General features: G+C 44.4%; 1 protein-coding gene and 1 pseudogene across 1 annotated transcript; both read left to right on the top strand.

The window, feature by feature from the left end:
* The first annotated feature begins 1,244 nt into the window (after window positions 1-1,244).
* Window positions 1,245-2,264, top strand: LOC112080780 (tubulin alpha chain). The gene has a single exon (XM_024146694.2). The coding sequence runs from the start codon at window positions 1,502-1,504 to the stop codon at window positions 2,003-2,005; it is 504 nt and encodes a 167-aa protein (XP_024002462.2). The 5' UTR covers window positions 1,245-1,501; the 3' UTR covers window positions 2,006-2,264.
* A 3,038-nt stretch (window positions 2,265-5,302) lies between these two features.
* On the top strand, window positions 5,303-8,803 carry LOC112080786 (tubulin alpha chain-like; annotated as a pseudogene).
* The last annotated feature ends 13,306 nt before the right edge of the window (window positions 8,804-22,109 follow it).

Below are 22,109 nucleotides of genomic sequence, written 5' to 3'. Positions count from 1 at the left end.
TTTWAAATAGTTATTTTTCTTCATATAACTTAACAGGTTACATTTTACTTGTGAAATGTAACTACTATATGAGAGGGGCAAGGCAAATAAATGTAATACATATGGGTCTTATTTCACAAATACTGGACAGGTCAAGGTTACTGTTCACCCATCCTAGACTCAGGGTAGCAATTAATATTATTTGTCTTTGTCCCCGTTTCAGTTATCAAAGATTGTATCAGCTTATCCGAGTTCTCCAGTTACTACAACAATGCACCGTTGTTGCCTAGCAATCAGGCACAGTTAAAAAGTTGCTCCGTGAGCCTTTACATGACAATATAAAAGATTCCCGAGTAGGCAACTGCTTCAAGAGAGTCTGAAACATGGTGAGAGCGTTTTCTAAAATCGAATGTATGCTTGCAATTTAAAAAGTTAAAATATTTAAAAGACATACATTTTGTAAAAGATTATGATTTTAGTAATATTTTCATGTTACGGTTGTCATCATGGAGGCAATTACCTATAGACTTATCTTTTTTTTTTTTTTAACTCACCAGGCCATAGCAATTGAATTATTTGAAATAATTCAATCAAGAAACAGAAACGAGTTTCTCAAATTAGTGTAGCAAGAGTTCAGCTGTTTCCACCACAGCTTGTCTCAAAAAAATCATCTTCTGCATGTGACTTGAGTGATTCCTTTCTCTCTCTCCAGGGTGAATGTATCTCTGTCCACATTGGCCAAGCTGGGGCTCCAATTGGAAATGCATGCTGGGAGCTCTATTGCCTAGAGCATGGGATCCAGCTGGATGGACAGATGCCAAGTGGGGGGGGAGATGACTCCTTCAACACCTTCTTCAGTGAGACTGGGGCTGGCAAACATGTTCCCCGTGCAGTCTTTGTAGACTTGCAGCCAACTGTCATTGGTAAACAGGAGGCTTTTATTAACAGCTGATGGAATTTGACAAAAAGCATACGTCAATAGTTTTATAAACGTATTGTTGTCTCCCAATAGATGAGGTACGCACAGGTATCCACCGCCAGCTGTTCCACCCTGAGCAGCTGATCACAGGCAAGGAGGATGCTGCCAACAACTATGCCCGTGGTCACTACACCACTGGTAAGGAGATCATCGAACTGGTACTCGATAGGACTCGCAAACTGGTAAGACCCAACCTAGTCATCTTTCTAGGTGGATGTACCTTCTATCTTTGATATAAAAAAATACATGGTTTGTGACACATTCCTCCGTGGTTCTTTCAGGCTGACCAAGGCACTGGGCTCCAGGGCTTCCTGATCTTCCACAGCTTTGGAGGAGGCACCGGTTTGGGTTCACCTCCCTGCTGACGGAACGTCTCTGTCAACTATGGGAAGAAGTCCAAGCTTGAATTTGCTATTTACCCTGCTCCCCAAGTTTCTACTGCTGTGGTGGATCTGACAGAGTTCCAGACCAACTTGGTGCCCTATCCACTTCCCTCTGGCTACCTATGCTCCAGTCATCTCCGCTGAAAAGGCCTATCACGAGATGCTATCAGTGGCTGACATCACCAACGCCTGCTTTGAGCCAGCCAATCAGATGGTGAAATGTGACCCACGTCACGGCAAGTACATGGCCTGCTGCCTGCTCTACCGTGGTGACGTTGTGCCCAAAGATGTCAACTCTGCCATCGCCACCATCAAGACCAAGCGCACCATCCAGTTTGTGGACTGGTGTCCCACTGGCTTCAAGGTCGGTATCAACTACCAGCCACCCACAGTGGTCCCTGGAGGAGATCTGGCCAAGGTCCAGAGAGCTGTGTGCATGCTGAGCAACACCACMGCCATCGCTGAGGCCTGGGCCAGGCTTGACCACAAGTTTGACCTGATGTACGCAAAGAGAGCCTTTGTGCACTGGTATGTGGGAGAGGGCATGGAGGAGGGAGAGTTCTCAGAGGCCAGAGAAGACATGGCAGCCCTGGAGAAGGATTATGAAGAGGTGGGTACTGACAGTGTAGGGGACGAGGGGGAGGAGGAGGGAGAGGAATATTAAAAAGTAGTCAACTGGTACAGAACAACATCTGAAGAACAACAGGGAATGAAGAGGAGGATGTGGGGGAGGAAGAGTAGGATGTTAAGATCTATAGTCTCAGCTTTACAACATGAATGTTGAAACTACACGAGTCTATGATTGTCAGCCAGACACAGTTTTGACCAAATTGAGAATAGTAACAATCATTTTTAACCATCTATTTCTTTGGATATGAATCCTTTCTGTGAAAAAATAAAGCATTAATTGTCAACGCCCAAAATATTTCTTTGTGTCATGCTTGCTCAAAACCAATTTTTCTGTAATGTCAATATATAAACCCTCTACCCTGTCTCATTCCACAGCTGTTGTTGTGGTAAGAGGTTCTGCCTTGAGGAAAGTCAGTCATACTGTATCACACAATGATCTATTTGAGGAGGTAGTGCACCATCAACCGCCAGACACTGGCGTTAATGGTGTCCTCTGTCTTTCCTGAACTTCGGCTAAACTTCTCCATCCCGTCCTGCTCCAGCTGTGGGAGAGTGTTTGGTTAAGGCTGTTGAGTACTGTAAACACACCACTTTTGGTGATAYGTAGTCAGCTCACACTGAAGCCATCCAACTCTCAGGTCTCTATTTCTTATGAAACAAAGCGCCAAGCTCAGCTGACACACAGCTGTAAAACACTGACTCCTGAGAAGAAGAAAAAAATGATTGGTAACTAAGACAACCAAATGAGAACTACAGTATCTCCTTAGATACTCATTGATGAAAAGTCAGCTGTGGCTACAGTATCTGTGGTTATACATTGCCCAACACYTGCTTACATCCAGTGTATTTAACAGCTAACAAAACCTTAGTGGTAGAACCATAATCATTTTCACCACACTCAAAAGTAAAACAAATACTGCTGCGGTAATGCCTTAGAGCTGTGAATTTGACAGCATGAATTGTAAAACTACACAATATTGATGGCAAGAATAAACAATTTAGTTGATATATAATATGCTCTTTTAATAGACAAGCATTTTTATAAATWTTACATATAGTTAGCCGATCCTTTGAAAGGAAAGACTGCTTCCCTGGCAAACAATGAAGACTTCTGACCACACACACACACCAGATAAACTAAGAACAAAAGCACTTGGTTTCAAAAAGAACAACTTGTGTGAAACCAGCTGTTCACATTTGTTATAGACAATAGGACTATAGACAGAGCTCTCAATGACCACCTGCTTTACGGAAGACAAGACGCTGAGGTTTTTCCTAGGCGCGCTCACCTGAGGACATTTTGCATTGTAACATCACCAACGCCTGCTTTGACCAGCCAATCAGATGGTGAAATGTGACCCACGTCACAGCAAGTACATGGCCTGCTGCCTGCTCTACGTGGTGATTGTGCCAAAACTCTGCCATCGCCACAATCAAGACCAAGCGCACATCCAGTTTGTGACCTGTGTCCACTGGCTTCAAGGTCGGTATCAACTACGAGCCACCCACAGTGGTCCCTGGCCAAGGTCCAGAGAGCTGTGTGCATGCTGAGCAACACCAGCTTGATAGCTTGTAAATGTGCAACAATCATTCAGGACCGCATTCCTCTCTCTCTCCCCTTCATAATTTGCATGTTTTGAATTGACACAAAGCCATGTCTTCAATAAACACACCATTGTCTTACAGTGTGAATGATAATCAGCATTGTTCTCCATTCACTCATCACCATATGAATGCGACTTGTATAAAAAGTAGGGCTACTTCTTACACTAGGCTAGAATCCAGAGGCTGACGATCAATCAACAGAGACTGATCATCACAGCCCTATGCTACAAAATTCTTCACCATGAGTGGCTTCAATACGTTACCAAAACAAACATTAACGGTCATTTCAATAAATTCTCGCAAACTAGGTAGGGAAGCTACACACGGTATTTTACATTTCATTTTTCGTCTTGTGTAGTTCTAAAATTGACTAAAAATAGTATTTAAGTTCAATGAAATACCTATCCACCCCCACAAACTATTATACAGTTACACCTCACATCAAAGTTTGATCAAAATCTAGTAAATACACTGAGTGTACACAACCTTAGGAACACCTGCTCTTTCCATGACAGACCTGACCAGGTGAATCCAGGTGAACGCCATGATCCTTATTGGGGTCACCTGTTAATCCACTTCAAATCAGTGTAGATGAAGGGCAGGAGACAGGCTAAAGAAGGATTTTTTAAGCCTTTGAGACAATTGAAACATGGATTGCTGGTATGTGTCATTTTAGAGGGTGAATGGACAAGAACAAAATATTTAAGTGCCTTTGAGCGGGGTATGGTAGTTAGGTGTCAGGCCGCACGGTTTGTGTGTGTCAAGAACTGCAAATCTGCTGGGTTTTTCATGCTCAACAGTTTTCCCGTGTGTATCAAGAATGGTCCACCACCCAAAGGACATTCAGCCAACTTGACACAACTGGTGGGAAACATTGGAGTCAACATGGGCCAGCATCCCTGTGGAACACTTGACACCTTGTAGAGTCCATGCCCCGACGAATTGAGGCTGTTTCTGAACGAAAAATGGGGTGCACCACAATATTAGGAAGGTGTTCCTATGTTTGTACAATCAGTGTATGTGATTGAGTTTGAAATGTACTGGCTCGTCTTCCAAATTGTTTGTTGGAGCCAAAATAAATAGCTATATCCATAGATCGTCTTTGTAAAGCTGACCACAATTGTGTTCTCTACAAAACTAGGTTAAACAGGGTACTTAAAAAAAGGTGCATCTCCAATATTTACTATCATTTAAAAATTAATGATAAAGGCCTACACATCGATTCTTAAGAAAGTATTACAATATAACTTTAAATGCCCCTTGAGCATGATTGAAAAATACATTTAGGATTGTGACAAATATTTCTTACTTTAAAAAGATTACTTTCGGTTTAGGTTACTTATATGCAAGTTGCAAACCCTCCCCCTGTGCTTTGAGTAGTTTTCTTTCCCTTCCAGTAGAGCCAACTTCCATTTCCTGTTCTCTCCATTAAATATTAATATAGTGATAGTGATTATGAAAGAATTAGTCATCCCACTATGTAACATCTGCTTGTCAACCTTTTTTGCCCGAGGAGCATTCCTTTGGGTTATAGAGTCTTTTTGTGTGGAGTGTGGACTGTGCTTTTGAAAGCAGAACTACAGTCTGACTCTGTCCTGAGAAAGATTAGCAGCTTGCCGAGGGGCCGCCCTTTTTTTGTGCTAACAGTCGCTCCCGCCAAGAGAAAATAATACAGCTTCCTGCACCCCCCCCCTCCACCAGAACAGTATACAACCCCCACCGTGGCCCCCTCCCCCATTACAGCCTTCATTCCTCCGACCTCAACGTCGGCCGAAGGAAAGAAATCTGTCAAAAATGGTGAGTGCTGAGTACTGCAGTTGATTCTGAAAAAAATAAATAACTACATTTTAGACAAACAAAGAGAGAAATAAAAATGTCCTTGAACATTTGTACATTTTACATCAAAATATATAGAGGTATATTATTTCTAGTTTGTTAGTGTTTTGATAACTATACACTATCATTGGCTAATGTACAAGTTTTTTATCTTATAGATAGCATTAAAGCCACACTGCCGTTGTTGGATAGGCTGTGGGTTTGGGTGGCAGTGGAGACGGACTCAGCACTGTACGAAGGGGACTCAGAGCATGTGGGGCTGACGCCAGAGAACTGGCACAGTTTTCCTCCACCAGCGGGAGGAAGCACTTACAGTCAGAAAGCACTTGCCTCAATTTGATGTAGAAATGAATTTTCAAGAAACAATTATTCCATTTGTTTGGGTGGAGAGGTATTTACCAAAATTGTTAACTTGACCATTGTTTTGGCTAAAATGTATTTTTTTTGTACTTTCATTCTTGAGTATAACAGGGGAGGGGATGTTTGTATCTGGGTTGAGCAGTTATGACGGAAAAAAAAGTTTTGAGTATGGTTCTAGAGGACACAATCAGATATCCTGTCTGTGCGTTACACAAAGCGGCGCGCTTTGGCACTGAGGGCTGAGTGGGGGTGGCTTGCCGGGCTATGGATTTTTCCTCTGTAGCACTGGGAGTTCATAACAGCACTGCTGGTTTCATTGGAGAACGACTTCCCCTCTCATTGAAGACAGGGTTAGTTCAAGACCGACCGCGAAGCACCTAACAGGGCCAGGCATTGTTAGCAGAAAACAGGATCCCCCCATTATAATGAATGGAACAAATTGCAATCATCATGGTCAATCTTCCTGTAAATAAATGTTTTTTTGGYAAGACAATCACGGTACCAATAATTGGGGTTCACACAGCTCAGTCACTGTGGGGCTGCAGTAATAGCCTGCATATGACTCAGCATTCAGCTGCCCAAAGCTTCACAGCCTAKGGAGGAGCAACCCCACCCTTTAACCAGCTGTCGTTGGGGTAATATAAGATTTAAYGATGGGACAGGTGTTAGACACAGTAAAATMACTACRCTCACTATTGATTCATAATAATTTGTWTCCTAACAATAGGACTACTGARTTGCAGTRGGTAAGGATGGTGCTTGTTGCCAAGCAGCAATGACATTGAATCCCTGGCCTATGATCGATTCAGATATCTAGACTGGGACAGTGAGAGAGAGTATCATTGGAAACTGTGGGCTATATGCATGTGACCTGTCTGCAGCCAGGAATCTAAAACGGAAAACAAAGGAAAGGACCAGAAATAGAAGGCCCTACCTTCATCATGAATAGGATTCACAGATGTCAGGGCTGATTTCATTGTATGGATCATTTTAAGATTTTCTTCCACAGCCAGTTCCATGAATAACACTTGCTCTTATTCATCCAACGGAGCTCTTCAGAGTTGGTGCAGGTGTAAGCGGTTTCTTGGCCATAAACAGTTTGGCCTGTACCTAGAGCCATTGATGAATTGTAGTGTCAACATTTGTCTTTTGTGTTTGATTGAATAACAGATAGGATATCCATGAGCATTCATCAGTTGAGGGATGACGTTTTCTTGATGTTGAGCTTCATGAAGGCCATAAGTTGACATCTCTGTTTCTCTGCAGCGTGAGTGTATTTCTATGCATGTCGGCCAGGCCGGAGCCCAGATGGGCAATGCATGCTGGGAATTGTACTGCCTGGAACATGGGATCCAGCCTGATGGACAGATGCCCAGTGATAAGACTATTGGTGGGGGAGATGACTCCTTCAACACCTTCTTCAGTGAGACTGGGGCTGGTAAACATGTTCCTCGTGCAGTCTTTGTGGACCTGGAGCCAACCGTCATCGGTAATGAACCTATCCTCAATTACAAAATGTAAAACATGTGTAGTAATCATTTTTTCTTAAAAAAAGATTCTGGCAGTATCTGTACTTTGATTCTAACTGGCTTTCATGCTGTCATTCCACAGATGAAGTACGCACAGGTACCTACCGCCAGCTGTTCCACCCTGAGCAGCTGATCACAGGCAAGGAGGACGCTGCCAACAACTATGCCCGTGGTCACTACACCATTGGCAAGGAGATCATCGACCTGGTACTCGATAGGACTCGCAAACTGGTAAGATCCATTTCTTTGCTAGGCCTTGTACTGAAACCAAAGGTATACATTTCAATGAAGGGTAATAATACAAATTTTTCCCTTTGTTTCTTTCAGGCTGACCAGTGCACTGGTCTCCAGGGCTTCCTGATCTTCCACAGCTTTGGAGGAGGCACGGCTCTGGGTTCACCTCCCTGTTGATGGAACGTCTCTCTGTCGACTATGGGAAGAAGTCCAAGCTTGAATTTGCTGTTTACCCTGCTCCCCAAGTTTCTACGGCTGTGGTGGAGCCTTACAACTCCATCCTGACCACCCACACCACCCTGGAGCACTCGGACTGTGCCTTCATGGTGGACAATGAGGCCATCTATGATATCTGCCGCAGGAACCTGGACATTGAGCGCCCCACCTACACTAACCTCAACAGGCTGATTGGTCAGAATCGTCTCCTCCATCACCGCCTCCCTGCGTTTCGATGGAGCTCTCAATGTGGACCTGACAGAGTTCCAGACCAACTTGGTGCCTTACCCCCGTATCCACTTCCCTCTGGCCACCTATGCTCCAGTCATCTCTGCTGAGAAGGCCTACCATGAGCAGCTGTCTGTTGCTGACATCACCAACGCCTGCTTTGAGCCAGCCAATCAGATGGTGAAATGTGACCCACGTCACGGCAAGTACATGGCTGCTGCCTGCTCTACCGTGGTGACGTTGTGCCCAAAGATGTCAACTCTGCCATCGCCACCATCAAGACCAAGCGACCATCCAGTTTGTGGCTGGTGTCCCACTGGCTTCAAGGTCGGTATCAACTACCAGCCACCCACAGTGGTCCCTGGAGGAGATCTGGCCAAGGTCCAGAGAGCTGTGTGCATGCTGAGCAACACCACGCCATCGCTGAGGCCTGGGCCAGGCTTGACCACAAGTTTGACCTGATGTACGCAAAGAGAGCCTTTGTACACTGGTATGTGGGAGAGGGCATGGAGGAGGGAGAGTTCTCAGAGGCCAGAGAAGACATGGCAGCCCTGGAGAAGGATTATGAAGAGGTGGGTACTGACAGCATCGGAGAAGAAGATGAAGAAGGAGAGGAGTACTAAAGGGTGTAGCTCCTGATCTGCTGATGTTCCATTAATATAGTCTACCAGTCCCGGATAGTGCAAGTAGTAAGAAAACAACAAAAAGGGTTTAACGGACTAATATTGGAAATCATTCCATAGAGTAAAGCACATTCCACCCAGCTACAGAAGAACTTCCTGCCTCACATCAGCCATTTTAAATAAAATATGAAAATAAAATGAGTGTCTTGTGTTTATTGGATGAAACCTCTTGGTATGTCAACATGAAGTAGCAGATATATCTGACACGTTGATCACAACGACGTCGTAATTTTGCAAATATAATAGAATAAAAGATTGAATCATACACTGTGGCACATTTAAAGTGAGCAATTTCTAAAGTAGGTGGTAGGCAAGCTATACGGAGCTGCAAAACTTACAAGTCAGACATTTAGAGGTTTACTGAACCAGATTGATCAAACATTAACCCTCTCACTCTCCGCAATCTCTCCAGATGTTTTCTGACCATACAACTGCTACTGCATCCTATAGTACAGATCCTGTGCATCAAATGCACTCAAGTTATAATACTGTATGCTGGAAATTTATGGAATTCACTTTCATTGGTAAACAATCTCCACTTTGAAAAAACAACCCAATGAGCCTCTCACTGCCTTGCTAGCAATGAAGAGATAAACATGCATTAGGGCCTAAATGTAAACATGCCTTATCCCTTCATCATGTTGACTGAAGTGATGTTGATGCTCTGGGCCTATGGATAGCCTGCATCCTGTTGTTAATCCCACTTTGTTAGACCCTCAAAGTCAAAATATTGCTGTCTACCAAACCAGTATCATAAAAGGACTTAAAGTATAGGCATATATAGAGAAAACAATAACTCATTGTTTTCGCGGTTTCTGTGATTATCTACCTTATGACATACACTCTACACATTTTCTAATAGTGCTTTCATGACAACTGGAACTCTCTGCACATCGACGTCAGGGCGTTCAAAGAACTGGGAACTATCTGACAACCGACGTCGGGCGTTCAAAACAACTGGGACACAAGGGGAAAAAACGAGCTCCGACTGGGGAAAATCGAACTTGGGTACTCTTTCTGGAGCTCCGACTTGCCGCCCTAAATATAACTGACGTCATTATTTGACCTCGTATTTTCCAGAGTTCCCAGTTGTTTTGAACGCGGCATTGGGAACTCGGTACAAAAACGAGTTCAAATCATGACGTCAGTGATCTTCAGGACAGAGTTCAAGAAAGATGCCCGATTTGGAATTACGAGTTGGATGACCGCTCAAAACCGTTTTCCGAGCCGGAGCTAGTTTCCCCACCTCTTGCTATCAGATTATAGTCGAACGTAAACTAGACTGGGCAATAAAATAGTGAGCTGCATTGTTTTTTTAATACGACTCCATGAAATTCGCCAGAGACAATCTTAAAAGTACACATTTTCGCAAATTCTTTCTGTATGAAGGGGATGCTATGCCTGAAGTTAGCTAGCTCTTCAGCAACGGCTCTCTGGCGCGCGATATGCCTTCATGGCTGGCCAAAACATTGTTATTTTAAATTGAATCAAAAGGACTTCGTGGTTGAAAGCACATTTATATTACTGTAACGTTATTAATGTTCATAACACTTGGATTGGATGACTTTGTCAGCATATTGGGATGAAACCTTACCTCACACTAGCTCTCGTTGGCAGGTGCCAGCCTCGTGGTGGGGGAACGTCAGTCTGTTTGCATGGCACATACSACACGTGCATGTTTGAAAACCAATTTGACCCCTTGAACGATTGTGATTGGTAGGAATTGAATGTCCAAATGACCCAAAAAAATGAAAACCTGCACAATAAATAAGTAAACATTGAAAAAAATATCAGAGAAAACAGCACTCAGTATATTAGGCATTTGCAACACACACATCAACGTTTATTAGTTACCACACAAAGTTTCAAAATAGGCATTTTTCATATTTTAACATTTTTTGTTTATTTTTTCTGGTTTGCTTGAGGTAAACAACAATAATTGAACAAATAATTTACAACAATCTATATGGCACAGGAAGAGGGAAGTAAGGGTTAGTCATTTTTCCCAGAGAGTTAGTAAAACACGAGAACATGGAATGTGAATGAGCAGGGTTTGAGATTTGGGTAAATTGTAAACAAATACACTCTGAGGAGCAGGGAGAATCGGAGAGTGACAGCTGGGAARCCTTCTTGACTCACATCCATCCTCAATCACCAACCACAGCCGAAACCTTTGTGATGACACTCTCTGAAAAGGACATAGTTCTTTGATGTAAAACGTTAAATTATTATGATTTTTATCTACCTTTGAGAGAACAATAAGCCATCTCAGCTCACCCCAATAACCTGGAACCCGTTCACAAGGGGACTCTGTCAGAGGACACGTATAGAAGATGACAGAAACACCCTCTTCCTCATCACCACCACCACCAAAGAGAATAGCAAGAAATCGAAGGCATCATTCAAACAGGAGAGAAAGCACAAAGAACAGCTTGGTCAATCTACACCATATTGTAGAGAAAAGGGGAGGTAAGACACAGTTGATGATTGAAGATATAATTCCATGGCGCAAGGGATGGATCATTGAGTGGGGGGGGGGGTCTGTGGTACAGGCAGGTAGGCAGTTCTGGATCAAGTTGGTTTCACTGGGGCAGGGCTTTCAGGATGGCATTCACCTCCTCCGCCACAGCGGTCAGGGCAAACTCAAACTGCTCCTGTAGGGAAAATGATCATTATGTGATTTAAATTGAACAGTGAATAGATAGGTTATAGTCCAACCTTCAATTGTAGATGTGGTCTGATGACGCAATGCATGTCATGTTTGGGAATTTATCCACCATAGATMATATACTGTACATACACAAGGTTGTGTTTYTGACAGTACCTTGGTGCGCACCATCCCTGGTCTCTGGTCACGGACGTGTTCCAGGGTAGCAGCAATGTCAATCTCCTTCACTCCTGAAATAAAACTTCAATTTTAAGCCAAAAATGCATGCAGAAAACACTCCTATACCAAAGTCACATATACATTTACATACACGGAAATGGACAGTCTAATATGCTTACCCTTGGCCATGCGGTTCAGAACCATGTCAATCAGGATGTAGGTGCCAGTCCGGCCTGTACCATCACTGTGTAAGAAAACATGAACATCTTAACATTAATAATAGACCAAACCACTGACTGAACAARAAACATATCAATTTACAACTGTTGTTTGATGAGGAGGCTGGTGGGAGGAGCTYTAGGAGGACGGGCTCATTGTAAATGGCTGGAATGGAATCAATGGAACGGAGTCAAACACGTTATTTCCATATGTTTGGTACCGTTCCATTGATTCCATTCTAGCCATTACAATGAGCCCGTCCTCCTATAGCTCCTCCCACCAGCCCCCTCTGGTTGTTTGTTTCCTGCTGTGTTTTGTGTATGTAATGTGCAAGCTGTGCTAAGAATTCTCTCGTTGGACAATAAACGCCAACTAATCATATAGCATGCATTATTTAGTCATAACACCACCATAGATAATGGAGTGCATTCAGAGAGGAAGAGGCGAAGTGAGAAGGATAACTCGGCCCAAAATCTCTGCTCCCCAGCAGGTGGCGTTATTTCATTTTTTCCTGCTCACCAAGCAAGGAGTTTTTGTATGGCGGTCAATGAATGTCGAATTTGGTTAACAAAAAATGTAATGGTTTATTTGCTACGTGAGGTTTATTTGATCGAATATAAGTTTTGTAATTCTTAGTTTGTTGCGCGTGTATTGATATAAGTAGAACGCGTGACCCCCAGGCAACTTTTTATCGAAGTTATGCCTGTGCTATGCGGGATCTTTAACCGTTTTACAATTCAACGGGATAGGGACGTCTCAAGGATCCCAGCTAGCAAATACCATTGCGGTTGTTCATTGGCTAGAATTACATTTTTACATGTTAGTCATTTAGCAGACACTATTATCCAGACCGATTTACAGCTGTGAGTGCATACTTTTTTTGTATCCCTGGAGTTGCAAGACCCACACTCTACCAACTGAGCCACACGGGTCAGAAGGGAGTGGCGGTTCTAGACCATTTCAACTGGGGGGGACCAAGCTGGGGCCAGTTGTACTGTTAGAGGGGCCAGTTACATTAGACGTTATTGTTGTCATCGTTTTCTTCACTGCATGCAAGCATTAGCAGGCAAAAGACCATGTTCATAATCATCATCGTTGCCACTGTCTAATAACAGATGTAAAAAAAGAAGATAACTAATTTTTGCTATGTAAAATTATTTCATACTCCACATTTAGGGGGGCCACAAGGGGGTCCAAAAATGTTGTCACAAGGGCACTGCCCCCCCCCCCCCCAGAACCGCCACTGTCAGAAGGGTCCCACCTGTCTTGCCTCGTCCCGACTGTCTTCCATTTTTTAAGACATTTATTTCATTGTTAGGGCGGCCAATGGAGCATCTGGGTCAATATAGTGGAACATCAGTGCTACATTTCCACTCTCTCCGACAACACCTGAACCAAGCAGCATCTGAAAGAGAATGGCGAGGTTCTGTCACCAGTGGACAAAAGTGGTATTGCAAACGTTGGTTTACCTGCAGTGTACAATGATCGGACAAGATCTGCCTCTGTAGCACTTATTCACCTTTCTGTGGAGAGCAGAGAGAGGGAAATCAAATATAAGTGAAAACTGAATTAATAGTGAACACTGATGAGAACATATATATTGATCATGCTTGACAAATGGCAAGTCATACAACGTCAGATACTAAAATGAGGACAACAACACAAATCCTAGCTCGATTGCAGCGTGTCCTAATTAATAAAAAATGTAAAAGTCGCATTCCAGGCCGTTACATTGCAGATGTTGCATTGCATCAACCAATGGTTGCGGCCACGTCATCCGACTGTGCAGTTGGGCATCAGACTGCGTAATCATACGATGTGGCTTGCTGATCTTTTTTAAAGACCTATGCAAGCATTAGGGATCTGGCAGCAATATAGTCACACTGGAACGCAGCCTAGCGGTTCTAAACAAGCAGTCAGTGTGTATACATATGGAGGAAAACAGCCCTGTTTGAAGCTCCACTCCAGTTTAACAATCATAGGATGAAAATAACTTCTAGATAAAGAGGAGCGTTCGCAGCATAGTGATGAGGAGGAGAGTCAAAAGGTGAGAGAAATGTAGACAGAGAGAGTATAAAAAAGGGAGAGAGACGAGGGAGCAAAGGGGTTAGGCGATGGACCTCCTGCTGCAGCCACACCTGTCCATGATCATTTTTGTGACTATGCAACTGACCCAGACTACTAGCTGCAAATCACAAAGATGACACGGACAGATATGTAAAATATCATGAGCCCGCTGACCTCCATCGCAAGATAGATGTGTGAGAGCAAAGAGAGGAGGACAGAGGGTGTCCAAGGAGAGATGTGAAGGGATTGAAAGGGAAAGAGAAAGGCTAATTAAGTAAAGACAACACACACAGAGAGACAGAGAGGGTAAAAGGAAAGAGCAGGATGGATGAGTGAAATGACATGTGTTTTWTATGTTTTTGTCATCCCATCATCTAGTAGGGATCAGATGAGGAAAATGGATTGAGGATTACAAGGAGTTGTGGACAGAGAAAGGTCTGTGAAACTGACACTGTTGACGAGTGACAAAGGAATTTGATACCAAACAAGGTAGGAGCATGGTCTGGCAAAACCATAGGATGTATCATATAATAAAATCCCTTCCAAACCTCAAAATGTCAAACATTCTGTTGTCCTGTAAATCTGGGTTGTGTTCATTATAGCATGCAATATTTTAAAGTGTTTTTCAAACGGAAAACGAAAATGAGCAGTAGTCATTCCCTGTTTCAGTCCATTTTTTCCCCCTGTTTCGTGCCTAGTAAACACAACCCTGCGTTCAATGTCCATGCGGTACCTGCGGAAGTCCAGTAGGGTGCGTGTGGAGGTGGGGATGCCCTGGGCAGGCCAGCTGAGGAAGTGGAACTGGGTGAGTGTGCGGGTCTCCTGGGTCTGGACGTTCTTCAGGTAGAAACTACGAACCAGGAAGTCATTGCACCAGATGTGCTCCGAAACCAGGTTCACCTGATGGACACACAGACTATTGTTACAGATCAGGACAGACAGACACACACACACCGAGTCAAACACACACACCTCATAGATGTGGTAGAGGGAGGATCCCTCGTCAGGCCAGTAGCGATCACACTGTTTCTCTCCGTCCTCAACCAGGGCTGTCATCATCACTATCACCGTGCAGCCATTCTCCCAAACCATCTATAGAGGAACACCATCACACACACACACACACACACTAGAACATGTAAACATAGAGCTTGGAGACCAAAAACATCATAATGTAGTCCATAGTGTAATCTTCTTTCATCATCACATTGGCATATGTTGAGTGTTGATTTATGTGAACAAATGTTTGTACACATTATATGGTTCAAGTTAGGGTACATTCTTAAAACATTTAGATTAAAGCAGCAGCAGCAACAAATTGGCATTTCCCTAAAGGGACAATAACATTTTGCATTTGAATTGTATTCATATTACACACATGAATACTCATCCGGAGTGACTGACCTGCCAGAAGTCGGAGATGGTGTGAGACAGGGGTCCTTGGGTGGCGATGTACGTTGGCATCCGGGGGTCATGCTCGATCTAGGGGTCACAGAGTGGAAAGATCATCATGGGTCACCTCCTGGCGTCCACAATAGAGGACACTATGGACACTGGTGGTCACCGTGGCGACGGCTCCATTCACTGACCAGTGGCATTTACGGGGCGGGTGAGTGGATCTGCTTCCCAAATGGCACCCTATATAGTGCACTTCTTTTGAACAGGGCTCATAGCACTCTGGTCATAAGTAGTGCACTGGGTAGGGGACAGAGTACCATTTGGGAAGCATCATGGGAGAGATTCCACGACTAGTGTTCCAGTTTGATCAATGGAGGGTTGGTGTCGGAGACGGCTACAGGGCCATAGGTGAAACCAGGGCCATATTCAAAAAGAGTATCAGAGTAGGAGTCCTGATATAGGATCAGTCTTTTAGATCATAATGACAGATCATATGGATTCTAGATCAGCACTTCTACCCTGAGGCTCTTTTCTARTACAGATCAGAGTGATATATAGARAAGGCTTTGGGTGGGGATCTATCCCTATGAGCACAAGACRTTGAAAATACATATTTTTGGTTGCAAAGACGTTAAAAAGATGTCTTTCAACCAATTTTGCTCACTGGGATGGATCTGAGTTAACTAGACAGGTACCATGGTGACAGCGGGGATCAGGATKACTTCTTACTATGGTGCTGGCGTTGATGTAGTCGGTCCTGGAGGGGTTGTTCTCCGCCTTCATCTTCACCCTGGAGTGATCATCTGCAGAGCAAAGACAACACACAAACCTAAATCATGGAGACCGCCTGGGTGGTTTACCTAGAATCATGGAGACCGCCTGGGTGGTTTAACCTAGAATCACGGAGGCCGCCTGGGTGGTTTAACCTAGAATCATGGAGGCGCCTGGTGGTTTAACCTAGAATCATGGAGGCCGCCTGGGTGGTTTAACCTAGAATCATGGAGGCCACCTGGGTGGTTTAACCTTAAATCATGGACACGCCTGGGTGTTTAACCTAGAATCACGGAGGCCACCTGGTGGTTTAACCCTAGAATCATGAGACCGCCTGGGTGGTTAACCTAGAATCACGGAGGCCGCCTGGGTGGTTAACTAGAATCTAGGGACCGCTGGGTGGTTTAAACCTAGAATCATGGAGACCGCCTGGGTGGTTTAACTCCTAGAATCATGGAGACCGCCTGGGTGGAACCTAGGATCATGGAGACCGCCTGGGTGGTTTAAACTAGAATCATGGAGACCGCCTGGGTGGTTAAACTAGAATCATGGAGACCGTCTGGGTGGTTAACCTAGAATCATGGAGACCGCCTGGGTGGTTAACCTAGAATCACGGAGGCCACCTGGGTGTTTAACCTAAATCACGGGAGCCCTGGGTGTTTAACCTAGAATCACGGAGGCCGCCTGGGTGGTTTAACCTAGAATCACGGAGGCCCCTGGGTGGTTTAACCTAGAATCACGGAGACCGCCTGGGTGGTTTAACCAAGAATCACAGAGGCCGCCTGGGTGGTTTAACCTAGAATCAGAGGCCAGGCCACCTGGGTGGTTTAACCTAGAATCATGGAGGCCACCTGGGTGGTTTAACCTAGAATCATGGAGACCGCCTGGTGGTTTAACCTAGAATCAGAGGCCAGGCCACCTGGTGGTCTAGCTGGTGGTGCCGCCGGTCACCCTCAGCATACAGTCTGTGTGGGTTTAATCTGACCCACTGTCAGATTAAACCTAACTTTCCTGCCGTCCACTTTTCTAGCCTGGTCTCAACTGTTGACATGAAATGTTTGGAGAGAGATTGACAAGGAGCAAAACAGCCCAAACAGCTCTGGGACCCAGGCTATCACTTTCTGTTCAACAAAAATCAACCAAGAAAATACAAAGGGAAAATAAATCAAGGAGGAGATGGAAGAAAGGAGGGAAGAAGAAAGAAGGATGAGGGGAAGAAGAAGAACTTACAGGCACAACAGTCAGGCAGCGGTTCTTCTTCAGGTTGGTGTCACCTGCGCCACAGACATGGTGCTGGGTTCAGCCTGGTAGGAACACAGGGCCTCCCACTCCTTCAGCAGACGGCCTTGTTCTTCATGGTCCTCCATGTAAGCCTGTGAGTTAGGAGGACAGAGGAGGCCTCAGTACTAGGTGACTCTTACTATATAATACACTACACTTTTCCTCTGTCAATGACTTCAACTGGATGAATCTGTATTTTAGAGTCTGATGGTTAATGTGTATTTAATTGTCAGTACCAGACCTGGATTCAAATAGTATTTGTTTTATTTCAAATATTTTTAGGGTTGATTGAGCCTGCCTGCAGTGCCAGGGGTAAGATTTGCACTCTTTGGGACTAGTCCATTGGTTCCACTGCAGAAAGAAGTTAGGCAAGTTCGATCAAGCGCAGCAAAAGTATTTGATGGAAAACAATACTATTTTAACCCAGGTTTAGTCAGAACAGCGGTAGAGAGATCTGAGGCGGAGTAGGAATAATTAATTAATGAATACATAGAGTAAATGTTCAGAGTGACACTGACCAGGATCATGTGACCGGTGGAGATGTCCATGTTGGTCTGCGCTGGTTCCTCGCACCAGGAAGAGGTGCTCTGTGGGAGCTCGGGCTGGGCTGGGCGCGTCGCTGGGCTGGGCGCGTCGCTGAACTGGGACGACACACTGCTCACCCTAGACGTGTCCATTCCTCCTCCTCCACCACTCCTCCTCCTCCTCCACTAGCACCCCCACCACCCCCGCAGCTCCTGCCCCCTCCTGACGCTCGAAGAGTCCCCTGATCCCATGTGCTGACGAACAGGCTGACAGAAGGAGAAGGGGACCATGACAGTCAATGGGCTTTCTATGGACACAATGATTACTAAATCAGGGATCAATGTCCCGTGATACAGTCACACTGGTAGTCTGGAAGTTGGGTCTGCAGCATGCACAGGTCTCTTTCAATACATCTCATGTCTCAGACTAGTGAGACCTGCTTGTACAGGTTGAAAACTAAAGAGTGAAGTGTTCATGTTGGACTGTTTGTGAGTTGCTTTTAGGGAGTATTACACTGTGTTGACATTGGTGAAGAGAGGGAGACATAAGAACTAAGATATAGCGCTGGACAAACCCATGTAAGATAAATACTTTATTGATCCCCAAGGGGAAATTGGTTTGCAATCATATCTCATCGAGCAATGTGCTGTCTGTCTATAGTCTACAGTACTCCCACTTGACTTGGTCCTGCATGACTGATGTTCAGTTGACGCTGGGCCTACTTACCTATGTGTGTGTGTGTGTGTGTGTGTGCACCTACCTGGTACTCCTGGTGTGTAACGCTGCCTCCCTCTGGCCCCAGGCCTAGCTTCTCAGACGCCAGGCGGTTGGTTATGGCGACGCAGGCAGACGATGGTCATTGTCGCCACCAGGATCCCGCCAACACAGGCCACACCCACCATGGTCATGAACACCCAACGGAGCCATCTCGGACCCGGGTGGCCTGAGGTAAGCCCCGCCCATCAGTCTGTCGAGAGGGGAGTGACAGAGACAGAAAGAGAGAAGGAAAACAACATTTTTACCTGAATATCTCACTGATGAGCCAATAAAATAGTTTTTGAAAGATGTGTTATCCTTAGTGGAAGGATGAGACTCTGGTTCTTTAGAGCCCCACTAATGTCCCGCAACAGAAGAATTGATCAAAGTATTATTATTGAGGAAGTGATGAGAGACAACCGGGGTGTTTTATTAGGGTGAAAATGTTTTGAAACAGTGTGAAACGTCCAATCAGAACAGAGATATTCACGTTGCAAAACGTTTTTCTACATTGTACCCCACTGAATGCAACACAAGTACTGTTGCAGCCTGACCCCCAATCATTTATTCTCTTCATCCTCCTTCTCCTCCCTGGTTGCCACGGTTGCCTCTCCTGCACTCCTGACCTCTCTTTCCTCTTCAGAGGCCCCAGGAATGTGCTGAAGGATTTGGGGTTGGGAAGAGCTATGTCTGAGACATTGGGTAGGGGGTGGAGCTATAGTCAGACATTGGGGTGAGCTATAGTCTGAGACATTGGGGTAGGGGTGGAGCTATAGTCAGACATTTGGGTGGAGCTATAGTCTGAGACATTGGGGAGGGGGTGGAGCATAGTCAGACATTGGTGAGGTGAGCTATAGTCAGACATTGGTGAGGGGGTGGAGCTATAGTCAGACATTGGGTGAAGGGGGTGGAGCTATAGTCAGACATTGGTGAAGGGGGTGGAGCTATAGTCAACATTGGGGTCAGGGGGAGCTATAGTCAGACATTGGGATGAGGAGTACGAGGTCAGACATTGGGGTGAGGGGGTGGAGCTATAGTCAGACATTGGGGGGGCCCGAAGATGAGAGATGGGAGAGAAAAGGGGGAAAGGGGAAGAAAACAGAAAAGGGGAAGAACCGAATGACCCGTTTCTGGAGACGAGTATTAAGATCTCTCTCTGGACATGAGGTGAATTTACCTAACTGACATCAGGGGATGCAGGGGTGAGGGGTGGGTGTAGGAGAGGAGAGTCGGAGGAAGGGGGCGATGGGTGTAGGAGGGGAGGGAGGGAAGAAGAGAGGGATGGGTGTAGGAGGGGAGGGAGGGAGGAAGGGAGGAAGAGAGGGAGGGAAGAAGAGAGGGATGGGAGGAAGGGAGGAAGAGACTGATTGATTTAAGGCAACAGAGAGACCGAGAGGTTGCAGTTTAGATTGAAGACAACAGAGAGACCAAGAGTGTGATTCAATAGAAGAGTAGCGTGATGAGTACAGTAGATAGACTCCAGATCATTCCATTACTGCAGACATTGACTTCTGTCAGTATGGGAAGTGTCTTCACTCAGTTTGTTGTTGCCAGAAGCGATATACAACTTCATTCATCACTATTGTGAGTGATGCAAACATAAGGCCTACTTTTTTCCCCCCACAAAATAATAATGGAATTGACAACTAGAATTAAAAGGTTTTAAACTTAGATTACACACACTGGTATATGTGTGTGTGTATGCACAATTTCAGACTTTCAGATCTAACGGACATTATTGCAGTATTCCTATAATTCAAGAGAGAGGAGAGATTGCCAACGTGATATTATACAAAATGCAAACAAGATAAAGTTACAATGTGCACCAACACTAATTACTGTAACCTGATATAGGTTCCCTTAAATGTTATAATATTGATAGAGGTCCTCAAACAGATTAAATTCAATAAGTGTTATTTGCTGTACGTTTGAATATGTTGTTAAAATCTTCATTATGATTAAATACCCAGATAAACCAAATCATAATCTTGACAACGAATCATGCGACAATACCACAAACACCACGCGGGCTGGGCATCTCGTAGATGTGCGTGCGCTATGCCGGCAGAATCTGATGAAAAAAGTCTAAACTAACGGATAACATTAATGCGTAAGCAATTTACAAATGGCAACTAAATTGTAGACATATTTAAGTGGAGCTAAATATAACTATTATAGAATCAAATTAGGCCTAAAAAATACAATTCTCGACTTGGGCCCATAATAAAGATAACTCTAGACAAATCTACCATTCAAAAGCCTATTAGTAGGCTAAATATAAGCGACACTCACCCAACATCCACCTTCCGTGAAAGAAAGACGACTTGACTTTGATAGCGCACAAAAGAATAAGATCTGTCTCTTGCTTTCCATAATGCGTTTATAAAGTGGAGAATAGCGCATCATTTGATTGAATTTTGGCGGCAGTGTGACCTACTAGCTCAGGCCAGGGACGATTTGAGACGACCGAAGAGGTGTGGTGCGCGTGACCAATATGAATTAAAGAGACAGTCTTGTGTCTTTCGGGAGCGCGCACGTTTCGTTCGACCGCAAAATACGTTTGTCATACAAGGATTTTATCCATTTGGTATTTCAGGCCGGGAAAAAGAGTTTGACTGTGAAAATGCACAGAAGGTGCACAGAATATTGCTGATGAATGCCAATAGATTCTAATGCAAAGAGACCCCCGTCTCTCGCACACACACACACACTAAATGCAGCATAACATGCTCTTACCTCACCGACACCTGTCTGCAGGATCTTCAGAGCAGTTTCAGACTCCAGAAAGCTCTTCTCTGCAACTGAGTAAATTATAAAACAAAATCAAATAGTTGCCATCTTGCAAAAAATTCTATTCTTGCTATTATATATAAAAAAAACACCAGAGTGGCTCAAAATCCCTTCTATACCCCTATCTCACTTTTTGTCCAAGTTGTTGTGTGTGTAGATATTGTCTTGGTGGTTACAACAGAGCAGCGGGACATTGGGTCAATTTGCCCCGTCTGACCCCAGTAACAGGTCCACTTACCGGCTTTCTCTGCCACGTCTTCAGCACTCAGGTTCTGGCTGTTGGGCCGGACACGGAATGTCAGGGCAGGCCCACCACACTGTAGAGAGACAGACAGGAACATTCCCCAAACTATTGATTGATATAGCTGGGGCCGGGAGAGAGAGAGGGGTGGTGGGATGGTGGTAGGAGCAGGAGGACTGGGGGGTGGGGGAGACTTTATTTTGGGTGTGAATAAGCCCAACAACGACTACCCTACCACTTATTTTTTTCTTATATCTTTTTCTTAGGGGGTGGACAACTTTAATATGGATAGATTGTTGCTTCCATCAATGTAATTGTCTGCATCATTTCCAATCCCCATATATTTTGGGGGGTAAATATATATAATATCCATATACATACATACATACACACATACATACAAACATATATACATACATACATATAAACATTCATACATATACACATAGATACATACAGTACAGTTGAAGTCTGAATACACTTAGGTTGGAGTCATTAAAACTTGTTTTTCAACACTCCACAAATTTCTTGTTAACAAACTATAGTTTTGGCATGTCGGTTAGGACATCTAC

The sequence above is a fragment of the Salvelinus sp. IW2-2015 genome, unplaced genomic scaffold, assembly GCF_002910315.2.
Source record: "Salvelinus sp. IW2-2015 unplaced genomic scaffold, ASM291031v2 Un_scaffold16498, whole genome shotgun sequence".
NCBI classification, from domain to species: Eukaryota; Metazoa; Chordata; class Actinopteri; order Salmoniformes; family Salmonidae; genus Salvelinus; species Salvelinus sp. IW2-2015.
This window is presented reverse-complemented; position numbering and strand designations above follow the sequence as displayed.